The 25,722-nt window shown below is 46.6% G+C and overlaps 1 protein-coding gene across 1 annotated transcript; it reads right to left on the reverse strand.

Annotated features, from left to right (window-relative positions):
• Positions 1-4,117: 4,117 nt before the first annotated feature.
• On the reverse strand, positions 4,118-15,356 carry LOC130844477 (NUT family member 2G-like). The gene is made up of 8 exons (XM_057720709.1): positions 14,962-15,356; positions 11,427-11,572; positions 8,783-9,497; positions 7,720-7,848; positions 6,523-6,695; positions 5,774-6,069; positions 5,338-5,454; positions 4,118-4,903 (listed from the first exon to the last, which is right to left on the reverse strand). The coding sequence occupies exons 1-8, from the start codon at positions 15,354-15,356 to the stop codon at positions 4,118-4,120; spliced, it is 2,757 nt and encodes a 918-aa protein (XP_057576692.1).
• Between the last annotated feature and the right edge of the window lie 10,366 nt (positions 15,357-25,722).

Below are 25,722 nucleotides of genomic sequence, written 5' to 3' on the forward strand. Positions count from 1 at the left end.
ACAGGATGGGAGAATAGAGCAATTTGGGTGTGAACGTGTACTTCCCCTCATGAAAAGGGAAGAAGGACCCCAAAGGTGATTCAGAGATCATTGGGGCTGTCAGTCCCACCACAGGCCCAGGGGGCCTCAGTTTCAAAGTATGAGATTGTCACTCTTCCACCTACAGACAGCTGCAGTGTGGGTGGCACCCCACCAAGCTGAAGGAGTGGGGCTGCCCATCGAGCTGTGAGGGTGATGTTGGCACCCCAGTGGGCCTGGAGGGCAAAGCATCAAATCAAAGAAGATTATTCTCATACCTTAAGATCTAATGGGATTTGCCTTGCTAGATTTTGGATTGCTTGGAAACGGTCACCCCTTCCTTCTTTCCTGTTTCTTCCTTTTGAGTAGGAATGTCTATTATCTGCCTGTCCCACCATCGTAGTTGAAAACATTTAACTTGTTTGGGTCACAGATTTACAGCTGCAGAGGAATTTTGCCTCAGGATGAACAGTACTTCCAGTCTCACCCATATGTGATTTAGATGTTGCTTAGATCAGACTTTGGACTTTAAACCTTGGAGTTGATGCTGGAATGACTTAAGGCTTTTGAGGCTGTTGGGATAGAATGAATGTATTCTGCATGCAATAAGGACATGAATTTTGGGTACCAGGGGCAGAACGCTATGGACTTATACCCCACCCCCCAAAAAAATTCATATGCTGGAGCTTTAACCTTCAGTGTATTTGGGGATAGGGCCTTTGGGAGGTAATTAGGTCATGAGAATGGAGCTTTCATGATGGCATTAGTGCCTTTATAAGAAAAGACACAAGAGCGATCCCTCTTTCCTTCTGCCATGTGAGGACATAGTAAAAAAACAACCATCTGAAAGCTAGGAAGAGAGCTCTCAGCAGGAACTGAAACTAGCCCCTTGATCTTGGACTTACAACCTTCAGAACTCTGAGAAATTAATGTCTGTTTTTTAAGCCACGCAGTCTGTGGTATTTTGTGATAGCAGTCCAAGCTGATGAAGACAGAGAGAACATATGAGATGGTCTAATATACATCTATCCAGCGTTCTGCAAGTAGAGACAGGAGAGAATGTGGAGAAGAAACATTTGAAAAACATAATATTATGTTCTCGAGTTGATGAAAAATGTGTATTATCAGTTAATGAAGCAAAATAGGTTATGTGGAGGATAAATTTAACCCGAAACTAGTCACACATCAAGAAACCGTAGATCTCAAAAGACAAAAGACAATCTTAAAAACAATTAGCAAGGAAGATGATCGTCCACCATGAGAGGATTTATTGATGGCATAATGTTAAAAAATAATAAAAACCATATTGGATGGAATAAAGTTTCAAAGTTCTGAAAGGAAAACCTTTTTTTCTGGAATTGATTACCCTGTAACATTGTATTTTATAAAAGTTCACCAACATGAGAACTGAGAAATGATTTTTAATGTATCCATACAATGCAAAATTGTAAATAATTTAAAAATTAAAGAACATTTGTCAACTTTTCTTACTTTAAAGTAAGAATGTTGAAATAAGAAGCCAAAGGCAATATGATATACATATGACAGCTTATACAAGCAAAAATAGTATTGTATATAATTTTGATTACCTATAGGTGTGCTAAAAGCATAAATATTTTTAGAAGATGGATATACACCAAGTTCTTGATGGTGGCTCTCTTTCTCATTGTTGGTGAGAGTGTAAAATGGTACAACCTTTAGAAAAAACAAGATGAGGTTTCCTGCAAAAGTTAAACATGTAACTACCATGTAATCCTGCAGCCCCACTTCTGGACACGTAACCCAAAGAATTCAAAGCAGGATCTCGAAGAGATAGTTGCACACTCATATTCATTGCAGCATTATCCAAAAATCCAAGAGGTGAAAAAACCCAAATGTCCAACGCAGATGAACGGATACTGTGGTCTATACACACAATGAAATATTATTTCCTTCCTTAAAAAGGAAGGGAACCGGACTTCCTAGATGGCGCAGTGGTAAAGAATCCACCTGCCAATGCAGGGGACACGGGTTCGAGCCCTGCCCTGGGAAGATTCCACATGTCACGGAGCAACTAAGCCCGTGTGCCACAACTATTGAGCCTGTGCTCTGGAGCCCGTGAGCCACAACTACTGAGCCCATGTGCCGCAACTATTGAAGCCCATGCACCTAGGGCCCGTGCTCCACAACAAGAGAAGCCACTACAATGAGGAGCCTGCGCACCACAATGAAGAGTAGCCCCCGCTCTCAGCAACTAGAGAAAGCCCGTGTGCAGCGACGGAGACCCAGCACAGCCAATAAATAAATAAATAAATTTATTAAAACAACAACAACAACAAAAACCAAAAAACAACAACAACAAAAAAGGACGGGAACCACAAGACATGCTACCGCATGGATAAATCTCTAAGACAATATGCTAAGTGAAATAAGCCAGTCATAAAAGGATATATCATAGCCACTCATATGAAGTATATACAGTAGTCAAAACCATAGAAACACAGAAAGGCGATTGTCAAGGTCTGGGGGGGAGGAGGGAGAATGAAGGAGTCTCTGCTGTCCCAACACTGCCTGGGTTCTGGGGAAGGAATCAGAACTCAGAACCTGGAGAAGAGGCTTTGGCCAGGAGGGAAGAGGGGTGAGGCCCAGGGTGGGTCCACAAAAGATCAGAACGTTTAAGTGGTTAGGAGGAAGGGGCTTCAGAGGCGGGCCAGCACGGCGCATGATGGGGGCTAAGCAGACTGGGAGGGGCCGGGGGAGTTCTGGGACACAGCAAGGGTCTGCTCCCTGTTCAGCGGGTCCTTTACCCTGCTCTGACGATGTGAGGTCCCCTGCCAGCACCCACAGGAGGGTGACGGAGGTCTCCACACTCCTCAGCACGGATCCCAGCTCCCACCCAGATCTGGGCCACAGACACCTCTACCCTGCTGCCCTGCTGGGTGAGCTGTTCTTGTGACGCGTGGTCATAGTTTGTGAGGAGGAAGTGTTTTATATGTGACTACAAATCAGTGTTGACACCAGTACACACACATGTCCAGCCATGGGTGGCAAAGGAAGGGACAGTAGTTGCGGGATGTCTTTGCAGACCCATAGGTCTCTAGGGCCAGGCCCCACAGCCACAGTAAGATGGGTCCTCCTCCCTCAGTTAAACAAGATGCTCCTGCACAGAAATCCCACACGTTCCACGAAAGGGCCCACCTGTCCTTTCCCTTATACATACCTTTAATGGGCGCCCCAGGAATTTCCTCTCACCATTCCCCTTGTTCCGTTCTCACTGGGATTAAGAGGTAGCTGCCACCACCACTCTCCACATGGCAATACTCCCACTGAGATGAGAGGATGCTCCCCCGACAAGGAGGCAGAGAGGCAGACGGTCCTGTCCCTGGGGCCGAGACGTTCCCTCTCTGGTCAGACCACCCACACAGGAAACCCTGGATGAGCAGAGGATCATCCCAGCGTCCTCTGGCCGCTTCCGGGAAGCAGAGAGAAGCTCCCTAGAGACAAGGGCTGTCTCTGGGCTCCATCCCAGAAATGGGTTAGTGTCCAGAGGACTGAGACGCACAAAAGCAGCTCCCCTTCCCTAGATGGTTCAGGGATGCAGAAGGTGGTACAGTTGCCCCAGAAGGCACCTAGCCAGGCAGACTTGAGCGAGGGGGATGACAAGGGGTCTTTGGGGAGAGTGAGAGCTGGGTGCTCCCAGGAGCAGCCTGAGGGGTCCTGGTCTATGTGGAAGGAAGACTTGGCCCCCTGTAGATCCACAGCTCCTGTGACCTCCCTCATCCTTCCTTCCTCCCAGGATCCCTCTCTGTGGACCAGCTCAAACACAAACAAGATGACGGTGGCCTGAGAGCATCTCCCAACAAAACTATCTTTATTCACAAATTACATACCTCACTGCAAAGGTCCTGCTCCCACCCACACCCACCCAGACCGCACCCCCCCCCCACCTTCCTCACCCTCCATAACCCCACTTCCCCCTCTCCCCACCCTGGTGGTCCTGCCCTCCCTCCCTTTCCCCACATCAGCCAGGATCAGCACTGGGATGAGACCACAGGGAGCCCCTAGGGTCCCCTGCAGGCCGCCCCAAGGGGCTGGCACTGGAGAGCTGGCCCACGGTTCCCTACTGGCTGCAGTGCCGCTTCCTCCTGCCCCCTGAGGCAAAGGGGTCACACCTTCTCTTTCTCGGCTGTGTGGGGCGATCCAGCCCCAGAGCCAAGTCTGGCCTCCCAGAGACCCCTAGGTCAGCCCCGGGGACAGGCAGCTTCTCACCAGCAGCTGGGCCTCCACACGGAGCCCGCTTCCTAGACTTGGCGGCGGCTGGCGGAGCTGGGCTGAGGCCTGTTCCCTGAGGGGAGGGGCCCTGGGGAGCTCTCTGGGTCCCCCAACCTCCAGGGCCGACCAGCCCCGAGGCAGGGGCAGGACTCAGGCACAGGCCCCGGGGCAGGAGGTTGTGCTCAGAGGCCAAGAGGAAGGCCAGGCTGGGGAGGTCCCCCTCGTCCTCACTGGACCTGTCCCTGGGCCCTCGGGCCTCCTCAACAGGAGAGGCTCCTCTGAGAACGGAGGTATCCCTGGGGCCCAGTCGAGGGCCAGGGCGCCTTTGACCCTGGGGAGGGGACGGCCATGCAGCCCGGAATGGAGGCAACTCCTGATGTCTGGGAGAGGGAACAAAGCCTTTGGGCCTGGACAGGCCAGTGTCTGTCTGGCTGAGCCTATGAAGGGCCTTGAAATCCATCTCTGGTGGGCAGGCATCATCGCAGACCCCGAGCTGGGGGCCTCGGTCGTGCCTCTGGGCACCTTGCCCGGCGCTGGACTCAGAATGACTTGAGTCCATTCGGGGTGCGCTGTGACTGGGGGGTGCTCGCGCACCCTTGTCCTCCTTCAAGGCCAGGAGTCGTTTCTGCACCAGCTGGTAGGAGGGAGGAGGACAGTGACTGCTCCACACACACGTGTGAGAGGAGAAGCACTGGGCAGTGGGACAATGGCCCTCAGGGGTAGGAGGAGATGGGTGACCCCGGGACTTGAGTCCACACGCAGACACTGTGTGTTCCTGCCGTCCTCCTGCACCTGATTCCCAGCTGTGTGTCCTACGTCCCCTCGCGGCTCCCCATCCCTCCTTCCTGTTGCCCTGCACTGCACCCACCCCAGGCCTCCCAGGCAAGGGAGGGATGGACACAGCCACGTGGGCCTCCTGTCCTGGGGTCCTATCTCTCCCCTGCTCACCAGAGTCCCTCCCTCCCCTGTCTTACCTGGGTGTCCCTCGTCACCCCTTTTCTACCTGGGGTCCCTGGCTCCCCTGGCTCCCTGGGGTCCCTGAGTGTCCCTCTCCCTCCCCTGGCTCACCTCTTCAAGGGTGAGTCCTTCCTCCTGCTCCAGCTCCTCAGCTAGGGCCAAGAGATCCAGCTGTGCTTCTGGAGAAAGCAATTCCTCCAGGAATCGAGGGTGAATGACCACCTCCACCTGGGACAGAAGGAAGAGGCTGTGAGCATCCTTGGCCAGGAGTGGCCTGTGAGCCAAGGCCTGGAGGGAAAGTGAAAAGCCGAGACCCGCACCTCCTCCCCTCCACAAGGCGGGGATGGTTATCTGACACACACACACACACACACACACACACACACACACACACACCCCTCCCTACACACAAAGCCCCCCCCCCCACTACAGCTCAAGAACAAGGAGCTGAGCTTAAGTCCCATTGGCCTGGGAGGAACCCAGATCTTGGGTGCTGAGAGTTCCACGCCCTGGAATCTAGCAGACCCCAGGCTCCAGGCCAGCCCACCTTGGTGATGAAGTCTTCCTGGGAACACAGCTGGTCAATGTAGCTCAGGAGATCTGGGTCCGGGTAGGTCCCGTCCTCCTCCTGCTTCAGCTCACTTCCGTCCTCTCCACATTCTGCATCTGACTCGCCCGTGGCTGAGTGGACAGGCCCCACCAGTACCTCCATGATGTCCACATACTCTCTCACAGCCCCAGGGGGAATCTCCTCGGGTGCCTTGGGCCCCAGGGGCCGCTGGGATCTGTGTGGCTTCGGGCGGGTAGGCTGGGCCCTGCGGCTGGCCTTCCTGGGAGCGCAGGCTGAGGCAGAGCAGGAAGGAGGGAAATAAGGTGAGGGGCTCCCAGTGCACCTCCTGACCACCGAGCACACGGTGGTGACTGCAGTGTTGGGGTGACATTGACGTGAGTGGGGGCGGGGTCAGGACCACCTGAAGCCGTATGCACAGTGGGAGGGGCAGGTAAGGGGGGCATCTAAGAGAGTCCCATGTGAAGGAGTGTGGGACCTCTGATTTTCCTGGGGTCTCCCCATCAAGCCCACACTTTAGGCAGACTTTGTGTGGGGTCCTTTGATAGGGAGCTGGGAGAGGAGTTTCAAAACGGACCGAGTCAGAACCCCATTGTGACCAAGGGCTGCTGAGACCCGCCCCTCCCCCCCCGCCCCGCCTTTGGTAGCTGTTCTGGTTGAAAGACCAATGCCCTCTTGAAGGAAAAGGACCCATGTGGGGACAGTGGCCATCCCGAGGCCCTTGTTACCTTTGCCGTCAACGCCAGTGGGAATGTGGGTGCCTGGCTGAAGGCCCACGTTCGGGACTGGGGGCCCCCGAGGATCCAGCTTCAGTGGGGCTGGGGGAGGCAGGCCCTGTACCCCCTGTAGCCATTGCAACTTCTGAATCTGCATCTCCTCCTCTGCCTCAAATTCCATGAACCTAGGGGGTGACAGAGGCATAGGCCACCCTGAGATAAAGGCCTGGGCTCTGGAGCCCAACAAAGGTGGCAGAGAACGAGGGATCGGGAGAGGATGTGCCTTGGGGCTGTCAAGGCCCTGAGATGCTGTCCACAGCAGAGAGCTGTGGAACCAATCCAAGATCTGGGACACTTCCTGCCTCACCAGCACTGGAGGGCATTGAACAGCATAGACCCACATCACTGAACTGGGCCAGGTCAACGGGACCCACAGCAGACCCACGGGACACCCTCCTCATGCCCCCGTCCTTATCTAGAACCACACGAACAGCCAGAGGCTGGATCAGACATGTGTTCCCCACAGGGGTCCTTGCCCGAATCCAGGATCCTGGGCTGGGACTGAGAGTCCTGGGACATAAACCTGCAGACAGGGCTCAGGAGAGGCTGGAGGACGTGGACGCTGAGCATAGAGGGGAGCTTTCCTTTCCTCTGAGAGGCGCTTGTTTGATTTTGTTTTTTGAACCAAGGGGATTGCCGTGGAGAAAACCCTGGAAGGGCTGACAACAGGCTGTCTTCCCCGGCCTCTTCAGGGATGCCAGGATACCCAGGCAGGCCACTCTTCATGAGGAGCGGGGGTCCCAAATTCTATGTCAGTGGCCGCCAGCCACCCATCACTACGGAGGCAGCAGGCTGGTGGGTGGAGCGCATTCCCCTGCAGGGCCCTATGGCTGGAGCTGGACCCCTACCAGACTCACAGCTTTACCCCACCCCATCCTGAGACCTCCATGTCAACACAAGGGTGGGTGAGCATCAGGGGAGGGCAGAGCCCCGGTGGAGGAAGGACAGAAGACTCAGGCTCTGCAGGTGAAGGAGGGGCTCCTGGAGGGCAAAAGGGCCCCTGGGATGCAGGGACCCTGTGCTGGGTGACAGTCCTCCTCCTTTGTCCTCTCTGGTGGGCACCCCTACAGCCAGACCCTGCCCTGGGTCTGGCCCTCAGCCACCGCTCTCACCCACCCTGCAGCCCTTGAGCCCAGGACGCTGACTCACTTTTCCGCCATCTCGTAGTAGATCATGCGGTCAAAGTTGCTGGTGCGCTGCCACTCCTGCACGGCCAGCTGCTCTCTCTCCTCCAGTGCCATGGTGGGCTTCAGGTGGGCCAGGGATCGCAGCACTGGGCTGTAAGCCGTCGGGGTCCGTCTCCGTGACCAGCCCAGCCCCCACCTGCCCGACCCCACCCAGCCATGCAGACCACATGTCACTCAACGAACGTAAGGACGGGGAGAGGCAGGTGTCTGGGAGAGCAAGACAAGGCTGCCCGGCTACCACTGTCCCCGCCTCACACTCCCTGGAGGATGACCACCCACTCCCAGGCTAGAGCTGGGACCTTGTGCTTGGGGAGCGCTCTTCCTCTTCAAGATTGCCTTTTCATAATCAAAATCACTCTCAGTAATGAGGCATGGCAGGTGCCAGGCAATCTGCTAACACATCATAGATTAGCCCAAGGAATCTCCTGCACACTCCTCTGAGGTACGTGTAACTGTCCCCTTTTCACGAGGGACCTGTGGTTTAGGATGGAAAAGCCTGCCAGGCTCACAGCTCTCATAGGAGAGTGCCTTCGCCCTTAGGAGAGCTCTACCATGGCCCTGTTCCTATTGGGATTCTCCCGAACAATGAGAGCCAGGTGTGCATGAAACTCTCTCCTGGGCCCCGCACCCCTACCCTCCTCTGAAGTCACAGCCCTGGCCATGCACACTCCAGTCCTGAATGAGGGGAGACAGCACCACAGGAGAGCGGGGCATCCACCCCATGGCTCCTCACCTTACACCACAGCCCTCTGACTGCACGTCTCCAGTCAATATGACCGTGAGAATCCTAAGACATCGAGTTGATGGGGCTCACAAGGTGGTGGGGTCAGTTGACATAAGGCCCTGAAGGGATGTCATGAACGGGCAGAGTGACGTGTATGACTGACTGTGTGCCTTCTCAGAGCATGGACATCGCCCTCAGACCTTCCTGCCATATCCCTAGAATCCTAACCTGTGAGTCCACCCACAGTTCCTCTTTATCTAAAATCTCCGATAAGCTCATGACCCCCTGCGAGTTCACTCACATGAGAAAGCAGGAAAGAGCTTCTGCATCAGGACTCTGCGGAAGGTGCCTCCGGGCCAGGGGCTTGAAGCGCTGCCAACGTCGGAAGTTCTCGCACACGCTCTTGGGGTTACAGGAGTCATCCTGCGCGGCCTTGGACTGGTTGGTGGCCAAGTTGCCCTCCCTGGAAGTGCCTTGTGGCCGTGGCCCAGAGTTCGCTGGGGGGATGATGGGCACCAGCTGGGCAGCTGGTGGTGGCGCTCGAGGAAGAAAGCTGGGGGTCCAGCCTCCCATGCCAGCCTGAGTCACTCCAACATCTGGAGCAGTCACAATGGTCTCCATCGCAGGACTTGCTAGGAATATGGATGCAGGACAAACAGCACTCCCACTGAGGGCCCCTGGGATGCGCCAGTTGAAGGGGGCCTGAGTAAGGACAAAGGTCTGAGTCTGGGGGGGCTCTACTGGCCTCCCTTCTGAGCTGACTTGGAAAATGACGTTGCAAGCCCCAGGGGCACTGGGGCCATGGCCACCATGAGCCAGCAAAGGTGTTGTGGGGAAAGCTGGCAGCAGCAGGGTGCTGCCAGGAGGGAAAGATGGGGTCATGGGGGGCGGCGGGTGCTGCTCCCGGGGTGGCCAGTGTTGGGGGCCAGGAACAGGTGGAGCAAAGGGCACTGCCGTGAAAGGAGACAAGGAGGCACCAGGGTTCATGGTCACATCCGTTCCCAGCACTGCAGATGCTGTTGAGGCAAAGGAAAGGGGTGAGTGCCGGAGGAGAATGGGCACCGGGGACTGAGGCTCTCTGGGGAACCAGTGTGTAAATCTCCACAGGGGAGGGGCCTTTGGACAGGGGAGACTGTGCAGTGTGCAAATGTCCTGGAGGGATTTTCCTGCTCTGACCTCCAGTTGAGAAGTATTCCACTGGTGACCTCGCTCTATCCACCTGGTTCCCTGACCCTTGTCTGCCAAGAATAAACAGTCTCAGCAAGCACTGACTCGGAGAGCCTCCCTAAGGCGCCCCTGGCACCTAAGCCTCACAGGCTGTCTCCCAAGACCTGGAACTGGGTGGACATCTGCTCTGTGAGAAAGGCCCCTCAGCAGGTGCACCAGCAGTTTGGGAGCTTCTCCAAGGTAAGTTCTCGGCACCCAGATGCCCTTTGCGGACAGGCACTATTTAAAATCTTAGGGCCCCACCTCCTCCTCAGTCTTCCATTTCCTGATGCTCAGTATAAATCTTCTGTTTCTTTCCTAGCCTCACAAAACAAAACAAAGATGCTGGAAAAATCTCTCTCCAGTGGAATCCTGATACAAACCTATTACACCCCGGCCCAGCATGCAGCTGCATCTCAGAACCACCCACAGCAGACCCTTAACGTGAGCCAGGTCCTGCCACCCCCTCCCCAGTGCCCAGAGTCACTGTCATCACTCAGGGGTCTGTTCTGAGGAGGGGGGATCTGAGAATTAGGTGTGTGTCCCTTAGATTCTGTCATTTCACAGCCAGTGATGGTTGCAGAGGATCAAACAGGGGCCAGGGAATTATCATGTTACATTGGTTGTGGGAGTAAGACTGCCTGTGGTCTTTCCCCTTCCAGCTCCCTCTAACGGAAAGTGAGACGAACTGAGAAGCGGGCATGAGCCAGGTGCCATTGTGATCAAGTTGTCTGAAGCACCTGTCCAGGAGAACAAGGTACACAGCACGGTGCACCTGGTTAATCGGAACAGGTGTCATAGGACGTCTAATAACACAGAAGATGTCTTCCTGCCTCTGGGTGACACTCCTTCCCCCTTTGTAAAGGGAATCAGCCTTCACACACATTCCACCCCAACCAGCCGCACTCCACATCGGTTCCCTGTCCATGAAGGAGTGACACCAAATATGAACAAACTCTTCCTCTCAAGACAGGCCTGAGGGTCCGCCATGAGATACTGGACAAGATGACATAGGTCTGAAGAACTGCATTTCCACAAAAGGAAGAGTCATTCCCAACAACCTGGGACCCCCAGCACTCTCTTGGCTGAAGCTACATGGTTGCCCATCCCCTGTTGGATCCAAGGCAACAGTTAGCTGAACGGAGAAGTGAGCTCTGGGCTGGAAGGAGTGGAGGAGGTCTGGGCTGCGGCAGTTAGAGGAACTTCCTGCCTAGCTCTGGGAGAGGACACTTCACTGCAGGTGTGGCCACACACAGCCCCACTGAATAGTTTTCTGACTAAGACCATCTGTCCCCCTGGCCCCATTAGACACATTAGCTCCAGTTCACATCCCTTAGAAAGATATGGTGGGGCAAGCTTCAGCTGCCTGAGGAACCCAACACAGGGCTAGGCTTTCCTCGTGACCCTCCCTGTGTCATGACCAGGACATCACCCACATCCCTACACACACGTTTCAAAGAGGTTTGTCTCCCTTCTAGAAAGAATCAACCTCCCTACTGCCATCCTTTCTCCATACTCAGGCCAGTTCCCCTTCAGCCACCTCCAATGACCTCCTCCTGCCCCGTACAGTCTCAGAGTGCTTCAGGCTCCCCAGTCTCCCCAGGAGAGAGGGCCCAGAGCTCTCTCCTTCCTCTACTCCAGTCCAGCTATGTGCCCACATGTCAACTGTCACCTGTGAACCCCAAGGGTTTGATGGATGGCAGGGTCTCTGAGAACACACCCCCAGCCTACAGGCTTACCTCCTTCTAAAACCATCCCGCAGGCTTGGGCACGGATGATCGCTGCCTCAGCCGCGATGAGAAAAGTCAAAACCAGGATCCAGAGAGTGACCTGCTCCAGCAGATGCTCAACATCCAAGTAAAGGAGGGAGAAGTTTGAATCTAAACTATAGAATGTGGGACGGAAACATTCTGCAGCGGGGGAGGGGCAGAGGGCAGGTGGGCCTGGGTGGGATGGGGAGACATTCCATGAGGGCTCTGGCAGGTAGACAAGAACTGAAGTTCCTTCCACATTACACGGTGGCAGTGCAATTTGTATGTGCCTCTGTGGGCGATTTATAAATTGCTTTTTAGAGTCATAGCAGTAAGGTTGGATTTGATGTTCTCTTTATTTCGCTTCTTTCTCCATCAACCTACTTTTGTGTCCCTCAACCCACTCCGCTTCCTACCTGGCTGTTGACTTACTTCAACAGAGACTAGACTTTCGGAACAAAATTCAGAACTTTTAGTCTGATAAACACTTGGGTATTTACGGCCACGTGGAACCAAGTGTTTGAAATTAGGATTGTCTCAACAGATGCAGCATGGTTGATTGCTGTATGTACATCATTCCCAAGGAAATGGTCCTTGTGCTCCAACCAACATCCACCAAGAGCAGCCTTACTAATGCTCCTTTGTGCAGGAAAGCCCCCCTCCATCAAAAAATCATCATGCAGCCCACATGTCTAAGAGCAGAATTCACTAAATGTGTTTCTCATAGTATTACATTGTTGTTAAATATTTTGTACCTTTTTAAAATTTTCATATAATAGTTTAACAAATAGTACCTTTGCATGGTTCAAGTTCAAATTGTGCAGAATGGAATTTGCACTCACGCCTCCTCCTCCCACCTCTTTCCCCTGTCAACCCAATCCTCTTTCCCAGAGGAAACCATTATTATGTTTCATTAAAATCTTTCCAGAGATACATTGTGCAACTAAAAGTGAATGCAATCTATTTTCATTTTTGAAAATGCCTGCAGTTGTTTTCTGGTTGAAAATTCATATGTGTTCCAACATATCTGAGGATATTTCCAATGATTGTCTTTGTGTTGGTATCATGGCTCTTCTATTTTTGCACCAGATCCCTAGAACAAAAATTTCTACACTCGCTTAAATTTCAAAGTACCTGAAAGAATAGGGTGGCGAGATCTAGCAAATAAAAATAACAAATGCCTAACTGAATTTGATGTTTGTATTTCGCAAAAACAATGAATTCGTTTTTAATATAAGTGTGTCTTATGCAATATTTTGGACATAGTTTTACTTGCAAATTCTTTCCCTGTTTTTCTGAAATTTGCATTTAACTGGAAAGCTGTATTTTATCTGGCAACACTACCAAAAATGTATCATATATTAAGCTATTATTAGTTACTCATCCTTGTGAGAAAGTGAACTCGGAGTAAAGAGACTGAAGTGTGCATCTTGGCTTCATCACGAAACCCAGTTGCAAATACACACAAAATCTGTAGGCTCTTTGAATGAAATGGATTTGGAAGAGCCATCATATAGCATTGAATGTCTAGGCTTAGGAGGGGGAGGGACAGAAGTAAGGAACAAGAAGGCAGAAAATCTTCTTCTCTTTATGTTAAGGGACTAAACATCGTAGAGCGCTGGTTTTTCTAGGTGTTAAAAATCCACTACCCATGAAATGGATGTGCACCTTGAGACAATGCCAAGACTTTATCCACCAATGTTCAATCCCCATTCATACAAACCCACTTCCATCTAAATCCTATCCTGCAAGCCCAGCTTATAAGCTTGTGCATTTCCTGCCTCCATTACTTACCCTGACTCTTTAGAATCTAGGCTCATCAGTGCATACGGTCTCATATGCATGGGAATCATGGTAGCAATGCTTTTTTAAAAACATGTTTGATTCTTATTTTCATACTGAGAATCAATGTCACTTTATCACTATCAAGATGATATGAAAGAGTATTCATGTCTTGTGTTGTGAGAAGAGAGGATTGTTAAGAAACTTGTCAAGGAAGATGAAGAGTGAAAACCTCAGAAGATTGAAACCCAATCTTTTGGGAGACAAGATTCCCTCACTGCTGTAGCAGCAGAATTCTTACTGATTGTAGGGTGTTGGGGAAGGAAAGAGAGGTTTAGAAGGACTTTTCTACACTGTGAAAAAGACTCCTGTTGGTGCTTAAGACATTCCTTGCCCCTTGTCAGGAAAAGTTGCCTCAAAAGAAGATGAGAAGATGAGGTGAGAGTATTTCAAACAATATCTTGGTGAACTTTATATAAAGAAACTCCTTTTGGGGACTGAAAAAAAATAAACAACTTGGAAATATCGCTGAATACTTGAGCTTTTATCACGAAGGAAAACTGAAATGATTTTCAACCAATAACTTCATTCTAGAGGGATGGTGAGGCAAAATATTGTACCCAGGCACTCAAGAAAGCCAGGCTTCCTCGTTGCTTCCCCGTCTTTTCAACCAGTTATTTACAAGATTCTCACTCATAACTCTGACACAGTATCTGAATGAGTCTTCTCAGGGCCACTGATACAAAAATTACATTGTGGAAAAATTATCCAGTCCCAATACTGTGATCATTTTTGTACTGCTTCAAAATCCTACACCCCAGAGACAGATAATCAAATTAGCCCGAATGGAATTTGGAAAGACCTGTCACGGAAGGGAGCATCTAAAAGTCCTTTGGATCATGATCTCTGACCATTCCTGCAGAGACGTTGGGAGCAGGCATTGGCTACTGAGAAAAAAACATCTCTGGACACAGATCACAAGCCTCAGAAGACAGTTCATCTTCCACTCAATCACGGAACAATAGAGAAACGAAGAGATACCATGTTCGTGTCTCGTGGGGTTTTCAAATCTGTGCACTTGGAGGCTCTTAGTGCTGTTAGATGTGAGGGGTCTTCAGAAACATCCTGTTGAGTGAGAAATGCTCTAATCTTGCAACTGACCAGAAAGAGGATCTGGTGATTGAAGTTTCTTTGGGAAGCATTATAAAGGTCAATAAGCTGATCCCACTATTTATTATTTTTATTGCCAACTGCAATTCTGCAATATATTACCAAAAAGGAGAAAGGCAGAGTAAAATTCTTCCCATACTACCTGCTGTGTTGATATTGACTCATTGTCACAGCTCGCTCAAAGCTGTAACAAAAACTTGACCAAGGAAACACCTGTGAATCAACATTTATTGAAAAACCTCCATGTATTGAATACACTAAGAATAAATATTCTTGTAGAGTAAATGCGTTTGGAAAACCTCTTGGAATGGAGTCAGGAGACAGTATCTCGGAGTGTTTCCCAGGTCTGAAATTCTTTGCTAGGTTGTTCTTTAAGGGAAACTGCAGGCTTGCTGGGAAAAAGGACCTACTGTTTTGAAAGGTACAGACAAGAACCAGGGAACTGCAGTCCACAGGGCTAGAAAGCACTTGCCCCAATTTGAGGATATTGTGCTTGAGCTCTTGAAACTCTGTGTATGTAAGTGTGTGGATTTCACGTGTGCAATTTAAAAATCACGAGTGCTCATCTCACAAGAGCTGGTTTTGAGAAGAGACCGCCACGAAGGTTGCCGGTGAGGAGACACCACCAGAAAGGGTCGCTGATGCCCCCCAACCCTCCCTTTCCCTCCTCTCCTGCAGGGACCTTGTGGCCCCGCGCCTGCACGCATGCGCATGCCCACTGGGGGCGGGGCTCTTGGGCATGCGGACAGCCAACCTCCAACGGGCGTCTGTGGAGCACGCTGCTGGGGAAGACAGGGGCGCAAGCGCGCGAGTGCTAGGGGCGGGCCGCAACGGCCTTCCTGGCTGGGGGCGGGGCCTCTGATGGCGGCCTATAGCCTCAGTAATATGAACCCTGAGGTAAGGGATACTGGGAGTCTTCACCCCTAGGTGTGACTGCTCCGCGCTGCTGTTCACCCTGTGGGTCATGTGTGCCCTTGTCCTTGCAGGGAGACTCCCCGCGTTGGGGATTCACACCCCCATAGAGCCCGAGACCCCGAGGGGTTTACACCAGGAGTGTTGGCTCCGCTGGGGAGCAGGCTGCGTGGCCGGTGCGGGGACGGCGGGGCCTGCAGTGGGGGGTGGACGGTGTGTGTGAGGTTACACAGGCGCCTCTGGTCTGCGCCTTCTGAGGAGAGCAGGCGCTGGAGGGAAGCGCTTCCCATTGGAAACCGTCATCTGGTTCAGGTCACTGGAAAATGAGGGAAGAGCTAATGAACAGCGTCATAGTTTCACTAGTAAATTTTTTTTTTAAGGATTCTCTGGTTTTTAGTAAATTTGCCAAGTTGTACAGTCATCACCAGAATCCAATTTTAGAACATTTCCATCATCCCAGAAAGATCCTGGTGCCAATTAACAGTCACTCCCCATCCCCCGCCCCCGCAGCCCTAGGTAACCAGTCATCTACTTTCTGTTCCTATACTATAGGTTGACCTTTTCTGGATTTCATATCAGTGGGATAAAATAATATGTGGTTTTATGCGTTTGCCTTCTTTCACTGAGCTTAATGTTTTTGAAGTTCATCCATGTTGTAGCGTGTATCAGCAGTTTGTTCCTTTTTGTTCCTGAGTGGTGTTACAGTGTGTGGAGGCACCACATTTCTGTCTCTCTGTTCACAGCTGATGGACATTGGGATTGTTTCTGGTTTGGGGCTGTCTTTAAAGACTCACACAAGTTTTTGTGTGGACCTATGTAGAGGTTTTTTATTTTTCATATTTACCCCCCCTTTTTTTTAAGCTTTATTGGAGTATAATTGCTTCACAGTGCTGTGCTAGTTTCTGCTATACAACAAAGTGAAGCAGCCATATGTACACACATATCCCTGTATTTCCTCCCTCCCAAGCCCCACTCCCAACCGCCCCATCCCACCCTTCCAGGTCCTCAGGAAGCATCAAGCTGATCTCCCCACGCCCTGCAGCAGCTTCCCACCAGCCATCCACTTCACACCCCGCAGTGAGCATATATCAATGCTACTCTCTCACTATGTCCCAGCTTCCCCTCCCGCCTTCCCCCAGTGTCCTCAAGCCCGTTCTCTATGTCTGCATCTCTGTTCCTGCCCTGCCACTAGGTTCATCAGTACTGTTTTTCTAGATTCCATATGTATGTGTTAGCACACGGTATTTGATTTTTTCTTTCTGCTTTACTTCACTCTGTATGACAGACTCTAGGTCCAAGCCACCTCACTACAAATAGCTCAATTTCATTCCTTTTTATGGCTGAGTAATATTCCATTGTATATATGTGCCACATCTTCTGTATCCATTCATCTGTCCACGGACATGTAGGTTGCTTCCATGTCCTGGCTATTGTAAATAATGCTGCAATGAACATTGTGGTACATGTGTATTTTTGGAACATGATTTTCTCAGGCTATATGCCCAGGAGTGGGATTACTGGGTCATATGGTAGCTCTATTTTTAGTTTTTTAAGGAACCTCCATAGCCTTCTCCATAGTGGCTGCGCCAATTTACATTTCCACCAACAATGCAGGAAGGTTCCCTTTTCTACATACCCTCTCCAGCATTTATTGTTTCTAGATTTTTTTGATGATGGCCATTCTGACTGGTGTGAGGTGATACTTCATTGTGGTTTTGATTTGCATTTTTCTAATGATTAGTGATGTTGAACATCTTTTCATGTGTTTGTTGGCAGTCTGTATGTAATCCTTGGAGAAATGTCTGTTTAGGTCTTGTGCCCATTTTTGGATTGGGTGGTTTTTTTTTTTTTGATATTGAGCTGCATGAGCTGCTTGTGTATTTTGGAGATTAATCCTTTGTCAGGTGCTTCATTTACAAATATTTTCTCCCATTCTGAGGATTGTCTTTTTGTCTTGTTTATGGTTTCCTTTGCTGTGCAAAAGCTTTGAAGTGTCATTGAGTCCCACTTGTTTAATTTTGTTTTTCTTTCTATCATTCTGGGAGGTAGATCAAAAAGGATCTTGCTATGGTTTATGTCATAGAGTGTTCTGCTTATGTTTTCCTCTAAGAGTTTTATAGTGTCTGCTTTTACATTTAGCTCTTTAATCCATTTTGAGTTTATTTTTGTGTATGGTAGTAGGGACTGTTCTAATTTCATTCTTTTACACCACTTATTGAAGAGCTGTCTTTTCTCCATTGTATATTCTTGCCTCCTTTGTCATAAATTAGGTGACCATATGTGTGTGGTTTATCTCTGGACTTTCTGTCCTGTACCAGTGATCTATATTTCTGTTTTTGTGTCAGTCCCTTACTGTCTCGATTACTGTAGCCTTGTAGTATAGTCTGAAATCAGGAAGCCTGATTCCTCTGGCTCTGTTTTTCTTTCTCAAGATTGCTTTGGCTATTCTGGGTCTTTTGTGTTTCCATACAGATTGTAAATTTTTTTTATTCTAATTCTGTGAAGAATGCCATTGATTATCTGATAGGAATTGCATTGAATCTGTAAATTACCTTGGGTAGTATAGTCATTTTCACAATATTGATTCTTCTGGTCCAAGAACCTGGTATATTCCTCCATCTTTTCATGGCATCTTTGATTTCTTTCATCACTGTTTTATAGTTTTCTGAATACAAGTTTTTTTGTATCCTTAGGTAGGTTTATGCCTAGGCATTTTATTCTTTTTGTTGCAGTGGTAAATGGGATTGTTTCCTTAATTTCTCTTTCTGATCTTTCATTGTTAGCATATAGGAATGCAAGAGATTTCCATGCATTAATTTTGTATCCATCAACTTTTCCAAATTCATTGATGAGCTCTAGTAGTTTTCTGGTGGCATCTTTAGGATTTTCTATGTATAGTGTCATATCATCTGCAAACAATGACAGTTTCACTTCCTCTTTTCCAGTTTGGATTCCTTTTCTTTCTTTTTCTTCTCTGATTGCTGTGGCTAGGACTTACAAAACTGTGTTGAATAAGAGTGGCGAGAGTGGACATCCTTGTCTTGTTCCTGACCTTAGAGGAAATGCTTTCAGTTTGTCATCATTGAGAATAATGTTTGTTGTGGGTTTGTCCTATATGGCCTTTATTATGTTGAGGTGTTCCCTCTGTGCCCACTTTCTGGAGAGTCTTTATCGTAAATGTGTGATGAATGTTGTCAAAAGCTTTTTCTGGATCTTTTGAGATGATCATGTGGTTTTTATTCCTTAATTTGTGAATATGGTGTATCACATTGATTGATTTTCATATATTGAAGAATGCTTGCATTCCTGGGATAAATCCCACTTAATCATGATGTATGATCCTTTTAATGTGTTGTTGGATTCTGTTGGCTAGTATTTTGTTGAGGACATCTATGTTCCTCAGTGATAGTGGTGTATAATTTTCTATTGTTGTGATATCTTTGTCTGGTTTTGGTATCAGGGTGATGGTGGACTCATAGAACTTGGGAATGTTCCTCCCTCTGCAATTTTTTGGAAGAGTTTGAGAAGGATAGGTGTTAGCTCTTCTCTAAATGTTTGGTAGAATTCACCTGTGAAGCCAGCTGGTCCTGGATTTTTGTTTGTTGGAAGATTTTTGTATTACAGTTTCAATTTCATTACTTGTGATAGATCTGTTTATATTTTCTAATTCTTCCTTATTCAGTCTTGGAAAATTGCACCTTTCCAAGAATTTGTCCATTTCTTCGAGGCTGTCCATTTTATTGGCATAAAGTTGTTTATAGTAGTATCTTATAATCCCATGTACTTCTGCAGTGTCAGTTGTGATTTCTCCTTTTTCATTTCTCATAGTATTGATTTGTGTCCTCTCCTTTTTTTTCTTGATGAGTCTGATTAAGGGCTTATCAATTTTATCTTCTCAAAGAACCTACTTTTAGTTTTATTGATCTTTGCTATTGTTTTCTTTATTTCTATTTCATTTACATGTGCTCTAGTCTTTATGATTTCTTTCCTTCTTTCTTTAGTTGTTTTAGGGGTATGGCTAGATTGTTTATTTGAGACTTTTCTTGTTTTTTGTGGTGAGGCTGAATTGCTATAAACTTCCCTCTTAGAACTGCTTTTGCTGCATCCCATAGATTTTGGGTCGTTGTGTTTTCATTGTCATTTATTTCTACATATTTTTAAATTTCTTCTTTGATTTCTTCAGCAATGCTTGGTTATTGAGTAGTGCACTGTTTAGCCTCCATGTATTTGTGTTTTTTACAGTTTTTTCCCTGTAATGGATTTCTAACCTCATAGTGTTGTGATCAGAGAAGATGTTTGATGTGATTGTCTTCTTAAATTTTCTGAGTCTTAATTTGGACCCAAGATGTGATCTATCCTGGAGAAAGTTCCATGTGCACTTGACAAGAAAGTGTATTCTGCCACTTTCAGGTGGAATGTCCTATAAATATCAATTAAATGTATCTGGTCTATTGTGCCATTTAAAGCTTGTGTTTCCTCGTTTATTTTCTGTTTGGATGATCTGTCCTTTGGTGTAAGTGGGGTGTTAAAGTCCCCTACTATTATTGTGTTACTGTTGATTTCTAATTTTATGGCTGTTAGCATTTGCCTTATGTATTGAGGTGCTCCCACGTTGGGTGCATAAATATTTACAATTGTTATATCTTCTTCTTGGATTGATCTTTTGATCATTATGTAGTGTCCCTCCTTGTCTCTTGCAACATTCTTTATTTTAAAGTCTATTTTACGTGATATGAGTATCGCTGCTCCAGCTTTCTTTTAATTTCCATTTGCATGAAATATCTTTTTTGCATCCCGTCACGTTCAATCTGTATGTGTCCCTGGGTCTGAAGTGGGTCTCTTGTAGACAACATATATGTGGGTCTTGTTTTTGTATCCATTCAGCCAGTCTGTGTCTTTTGGTTGGTGCATTTAGGCCATTTACATTCAAGGTAATTATTGATATGTATATTCCTATTACCATTTCCTTAGTTGTTTTGGGTTTGTTTTTGTGGGTCTTTTTCTTCTCTTGTGTTTCCCTCATAGAGAATTTCCTTTAGCACTTGTTGTAAAGCTGGTTTGGTGGTGCTGAATTGCCTTAGCTTTTGCTTGTCTGTAAAGCTTTTGATTTCTCCATCAAATCTGAATGAGATCCTTTCTGGGTAGAGCAATCTTGGTTGTAGGTTTTTCTCTTTCATCACTTTAAGTATATCCTTCCCCTCCCTTCTGGCCTGTAGAGTTTCTGCAGAGAAATCAGCTGATAACCTTATAGTGTTCCCTTTGTATGTTGTTTTTTGCTTTTCCTTGCTGCTTTTAATATTTTTTCTTTGAATTTAATTTTTGTTATTTGATTAATATGTGCCTTGGTGTGTTTCTCTTAGGGTTAATCCTGTATGGGATTCTCTGTGCTTTCTGGACTTGGGAGACTATTTCTTTTCCCATGTTAGGGAAGCTTTCCACTATAACCTCTTTGAATATTTTCTCAGACCTTTCTTTTTCTCTTCTTCTTCTGGGACCCCTAATTCAAATGTTGGTGCATTTAGTGTTGTCCCTGAGCCTGTCCTCAATTGTTTTCATTCTTTTTTCTTTATTTTCTTCCTTGGCATTTATTTCCACCATTCTATCCTCTATCTCACTTATTTGTTCTTCTGCCAGGGTGGAGTCAAGATAGGGGCATGGGAGGATGTGGAGTTCACATATCCCCATAACTAGGTCAGTTGCCGGAAGTTAGTGGGGGAACTCGAGGTCCAAGAAGACCAGAGGAATCCTTGAATGACCAGTTAGGACATGGGGGAAGTCAGGGCGGTAGAGAAGTGGAGGCTGGAAAGGACCGGCACCCCTGAGGGTTAGCTGGGGGAGGGGGGAGATTCCCACCTGGAGGGACACTCCGGGCCTTGGAGGATGAGAGGGGAGAGCCTCTAGTTTTCCTCTGACCAATTGGCTGGGAGGCCTGCTGAGCTCCCTGGCCGAGCCCTCTACCCTCCGAGGCCCCCTCTGTTGCTTGGGTCCTAGGGGTGTAGGAGGGAGGCAGGAGGGGGGAAAAGGTGGAGAGGCAGACTAGTAACTTTTTAAACATAAAATTATCAATCAACACTTATGTTCAAAGTGTACTCTTTTGTCAGTGATGGGAGTAAGTTTGCTGACTCTACAATATGCATTTATTTATAGTCTGATACTGTCAAATCATGATGGAATTGCAAGCATAGATTGGCTGATGATGCAAGAGTTCAGCAGAAATCAATGAAAGCATTAGGTAAGAATCAATTTGGTATATAGAATTTACAGTGAAGAGTATTGTACATTTTAAATTATTTGCAAATTATGTGCACACATCCATTATATCATTAAAATTTATTGCATGGTATATATCTCCACACTTCTTTAGGGAGTGCTGATTAGGCTGTTGAGGCTTTGCTTGATAACACACCACTGCAAGTGCGTGTGTCTGGGGCTTAAGGTAGTTTATATTTGTTTTCTGGGGTAGTGAAATTACTGTGTGGGTGTGTTTGTAGTGTGAGTTACATATGTGTATGTTTGTGGCTTGTTGGAATTCAGTGTTTGTTAAGGATGTTAAGATGTCATGTGCTTGTTTTTGGCAATTGGGAAGTAGTGGGTGTTTGTGTGTATCTGGAAGTGTGATGTGGTATATGTGTATTTGTAGATCTCCCAGGGACTGTAGGGCTTCATGGGCAGTGGGTGGTTTTATGTATATCATTATTTGTGAGTCTGCTGGGAATGTGTTTCCATGAGCTTCTGGCTTGAGGTTTATTTGTACATTTATGGAGCTGGTGGGAGTCTGATTAGTGTATTTGTATTTGTGGGTTGGTGATGTCTGTGTGGATATTTGGGGTTAAGTGGAAGACATGAGTGTGTTTTTGTGAGAGTGGATGTAGTTGAGTTTATGTAGAGGGTTTGAGATGTAATTTGGTTATACTCAGGGTGTTCGGGTTATGTATTTGTAGTGTAAGACTTTGGGAATGTGCATGTGTGTGTGTGTGTTTTCCCCCAGCACGTTAGAAATGTGTGTCTAATGGTGGGTTTGGAAGGGTTAGGTGCATGTGCATATTAGCAAAGTTGGAAAAAGTGCTTGTGTCTATTATTTTTGGTGTAGGGTCATGTATTTTGCCTATTTTTGAAAAGTAGAGGAATCATTTGTAGGTATTCAGGGCATGCTGTATTACTACATGTGTTTCTTTGGTGGTTTTCAGGAATTATGTGTTTTGAGGTGCGTGAGGGCAAGTGTATGACTGTTTTATGGGGCTGGTGGTATATTGTATATGTGCAGATGACTGGGTTGTGTGGTGTGGGATTTATAGGAAGCTGTATTCTAGAAGCAAGTGGAGTTATTTCAGTGAGTATTTGGGACTGTGGGTTTATGTATATGCAGATAGTGTGAAACTTTATGTTTATATTTGGGTATAGGGTGGTATGTTTCCATACTTATAGCATGCTTAGTAATTGTGGGTATATTTGGGGCTTGTGGTGAGAAACATGTAGGTTGAGTTTGTGCATGTATTCAAGGAACGTAGCAGATTGCATGAATATTTTCTAGAGTATGTGTTTGCGTTTTTCATTAGGGGGTTATTTGTATCTGAAAGTGAGTATTTTTGTGTTGATAGTGTAATGGAGTTATGTGTATAGTGAGAGAATTTATTTGTACTGAAGGTATGTGATATGATTCTAGGTGAGTAGGGGTCTGGAGGTTTAAGATGTGTAATTTGGGACTTGGAAGGGGTTTTATGTGTATTTATATATGATATACTGGAGATGTGTCCTTGTGTCTTCGGAGTGTGTACTGGTTTGTGTGTATATCCATCAGCACATGGGTGAATTCATAGGGTTTGGGTTTGTCAGAAATGGACACAGTGGTTTCGCAGAATGCTGGGATTTTTGTGTTTGGAAATGTTTGGGGATTGTGGTGGTAACGCTGGATTCTGGAAATGTAATGATGATATATAGTGTTTTGCAGGATATATATATTTAGAGAGTGGGAATATTTGCTGGTGTGTGTATCCATGAGTATGTGGGGGTTGTGAGTGTATAGTAGCTACAGTTAAGGGATTGTTGGTGTTTTTGTGTTTTGTGTGCATCTATTAGAGCATGGGGGGGTGTATGTTCATGGTTAGTTTATGAGTGTGTGCATAGGGGCTTTGTGTGTGTATTAAAGCCCTCAGGGGTCCTCTTTGTGTCACTTCTGGAATGTAATGGTTGAAGAACTTGGTGGAGTTGCTTGTATGTGTGTTTTCAGTGTTTGTGGGATAGTCCTCCATATATTTGGTAAGTTTGCTTGTTTTGTGGCTGTGTGTGTGTTTAGGTTCATGGGGCTTGTGGGGTGTGTATTCTGAGATGCGGGAGAGGTTCAGTGTGCGTATTTGGAGACAGGCTGTGTAGGTTGTGTGTTCAGGAATTGTGGAGTATATGTATTTTAGGACTGTGGGATTGTGTGTGGGTATTTTTTGGGTGGCTCATGAAACAGCTATATACTTGGTGGTTTTCTGAGAGCCTGTGTGTCTGTAGGTTATTTGTTGTGAATATAGGGGTTGTATGTTGGTTGCATATGTTTGTATTTGAGCACATTCAAGGTGAGTGGTTTTGTGTAAAAATCAGGTAGTGAAAGGTGTTTTGTATGTATATTCAGGTTTCAGGTAGCGGTTGTATGGGTGTGTTTAGTGTATATGAAAGATTGTATGTTTTTAGGTATATTCTGGAGATATGTAGTGTGGTTTTGTTTGTATATTTGTGGTGAGAGTTCAGGGCGTTACTTAGGGGGCAGTCAGATGTGTGCACATATGTGTAGGAAAGGGGATGGGGTGCACTGGAACTGGCTCGTAGTAGCTTGGTATAGTCAATGGTGCATATCTCTTCCCAGCTCTGTGACATCAGGTTGAAAGTAGTCATGTTGAGAACAGTTACACCAGGTAAGTGGTGAAGCTCCATAAATCAAAGCTTTCCTACCTACTCTGGAAAGCATTTTATTACGCATTCATCAGCATTTATCACTGGTGTGTGTGTGTGTGTGTGTGTGTGTGTGAAGCAAAAATATTCAGGCATCAATGGGTATGTGTATGGGAGACTCTATAAGAATTTCGAGTAAGGCATTCAGAGGCTGTGGGCCTTTGTATGTGTGCCTTGACCCTGGTGAATCAAGTTGGTGCATTGTTTTTTTTTTTCTTTGCCCATGTACTTTTAATGTTACAAGTATATTTTGTTTCAATTCTGACAGTATTTTATGCTATAATTGATATGTTTTATTTACAAAAAATATAACAAAATTTTCTTTTACTTCATTTGGTTTTTAGAAAGACTCTGTTTTGTTCCAAGGAATCTTTATATGTATACCTGTTACAGTGCCCTTAATTTTACTTTTTCTTAAAAAATCCTTTGCTATCTAGTCTGTGAGTGTTCAATGGTACTCGTTGGCACTCATATATACAACAGTCAGTTACCTTTTTTCAAATTTCAATCTTCTCTCGCTCTTCTCCTTCCATTTTTAATGGAATTCTTACCACATAGTCAGAACATAGAACAATTAAACACTATTCTCTCACCCATTACCCTACTCTTGTGTTATTGTTTGATTTACAATTAAATATATTAATCACCAGCAATCATTTACCAAAGTTTCCTCACTCTGTGCTGTTTACATGAACTCACCCTATAGTAGATTCCTCATGAATGCCTCACCTGTACAATAGTCCCTGGGTTCTTGCACAGTTGAAATGATTTACCTATAGACTTGATAATTTAGAGGCAGCTTGGCTGAATATAAAAACGTCGGTTAACTTTTCTTCTATGGAATATTTTGAAAATGCTGTCCCACTGTTGCTTTGCATTGTATGTTGCTCTTGAGAGGCTGGTGCTAGACTAATATTCTCATTATAGGTAATTTGATTATTTTGTTTAGAGGATCTGATGATTTTTTTCCTTGGAGTCGTTTTACTAACATATTTCTCAAAATTATTTGTTTTGAATCATTTTCCCAGGTACAAGGTAGGACCTCTCCACATGTAAATTTATCTTTTATTTCCAGATAGTTTTCTTGCCTTACAGATGTAAATATCAATATTTATTTCTGTTGTATTTCTTTTTCTTTTCTAGTAATTCTAATTATATAAAGAGCAGATTTGTTTTTCCTTGCCTGCCTGGCACTTCATCCACTTTTGCCTTAAACATTTTTACTCTTTTAAAAAATTCTCAGATGTATTCTCTTGGTTGTTTTCCTGCCTTTCCTCAAAGTCCCTTATTGAAATTTTATTCCAGTCTCTACTCACTTGGGCACCCTCTAATTTGTTCTCCATTTCCTGGTTGACTTTGTTTTTTCTCCAGTTCCTTTTCTGAGCTTGATTGACTTTCTTTGCAATTTTTTAATGTGTTTTGTCCTTTTTTTTGTCATTAGTTTTTAAAATTTCTGTTTCAGTGCCTTTTTAAATTATTGTTTTAA

Source organism: Hippopotamus amphibius, chromosome 2 (assembly GCF_030028045.1).
Source record: "Hippopotamus amphibius kiboko isolate mHipAmp2 chromosome 2, mHipAmp2.hap2, whole genome shotgun sequence".
NCBI lineage: Eukaryota > Metazoa > Chordata > Mammalia > Artiodactyla > Hippopotamidae > Hippopotamus > Hippopotamus amphibius.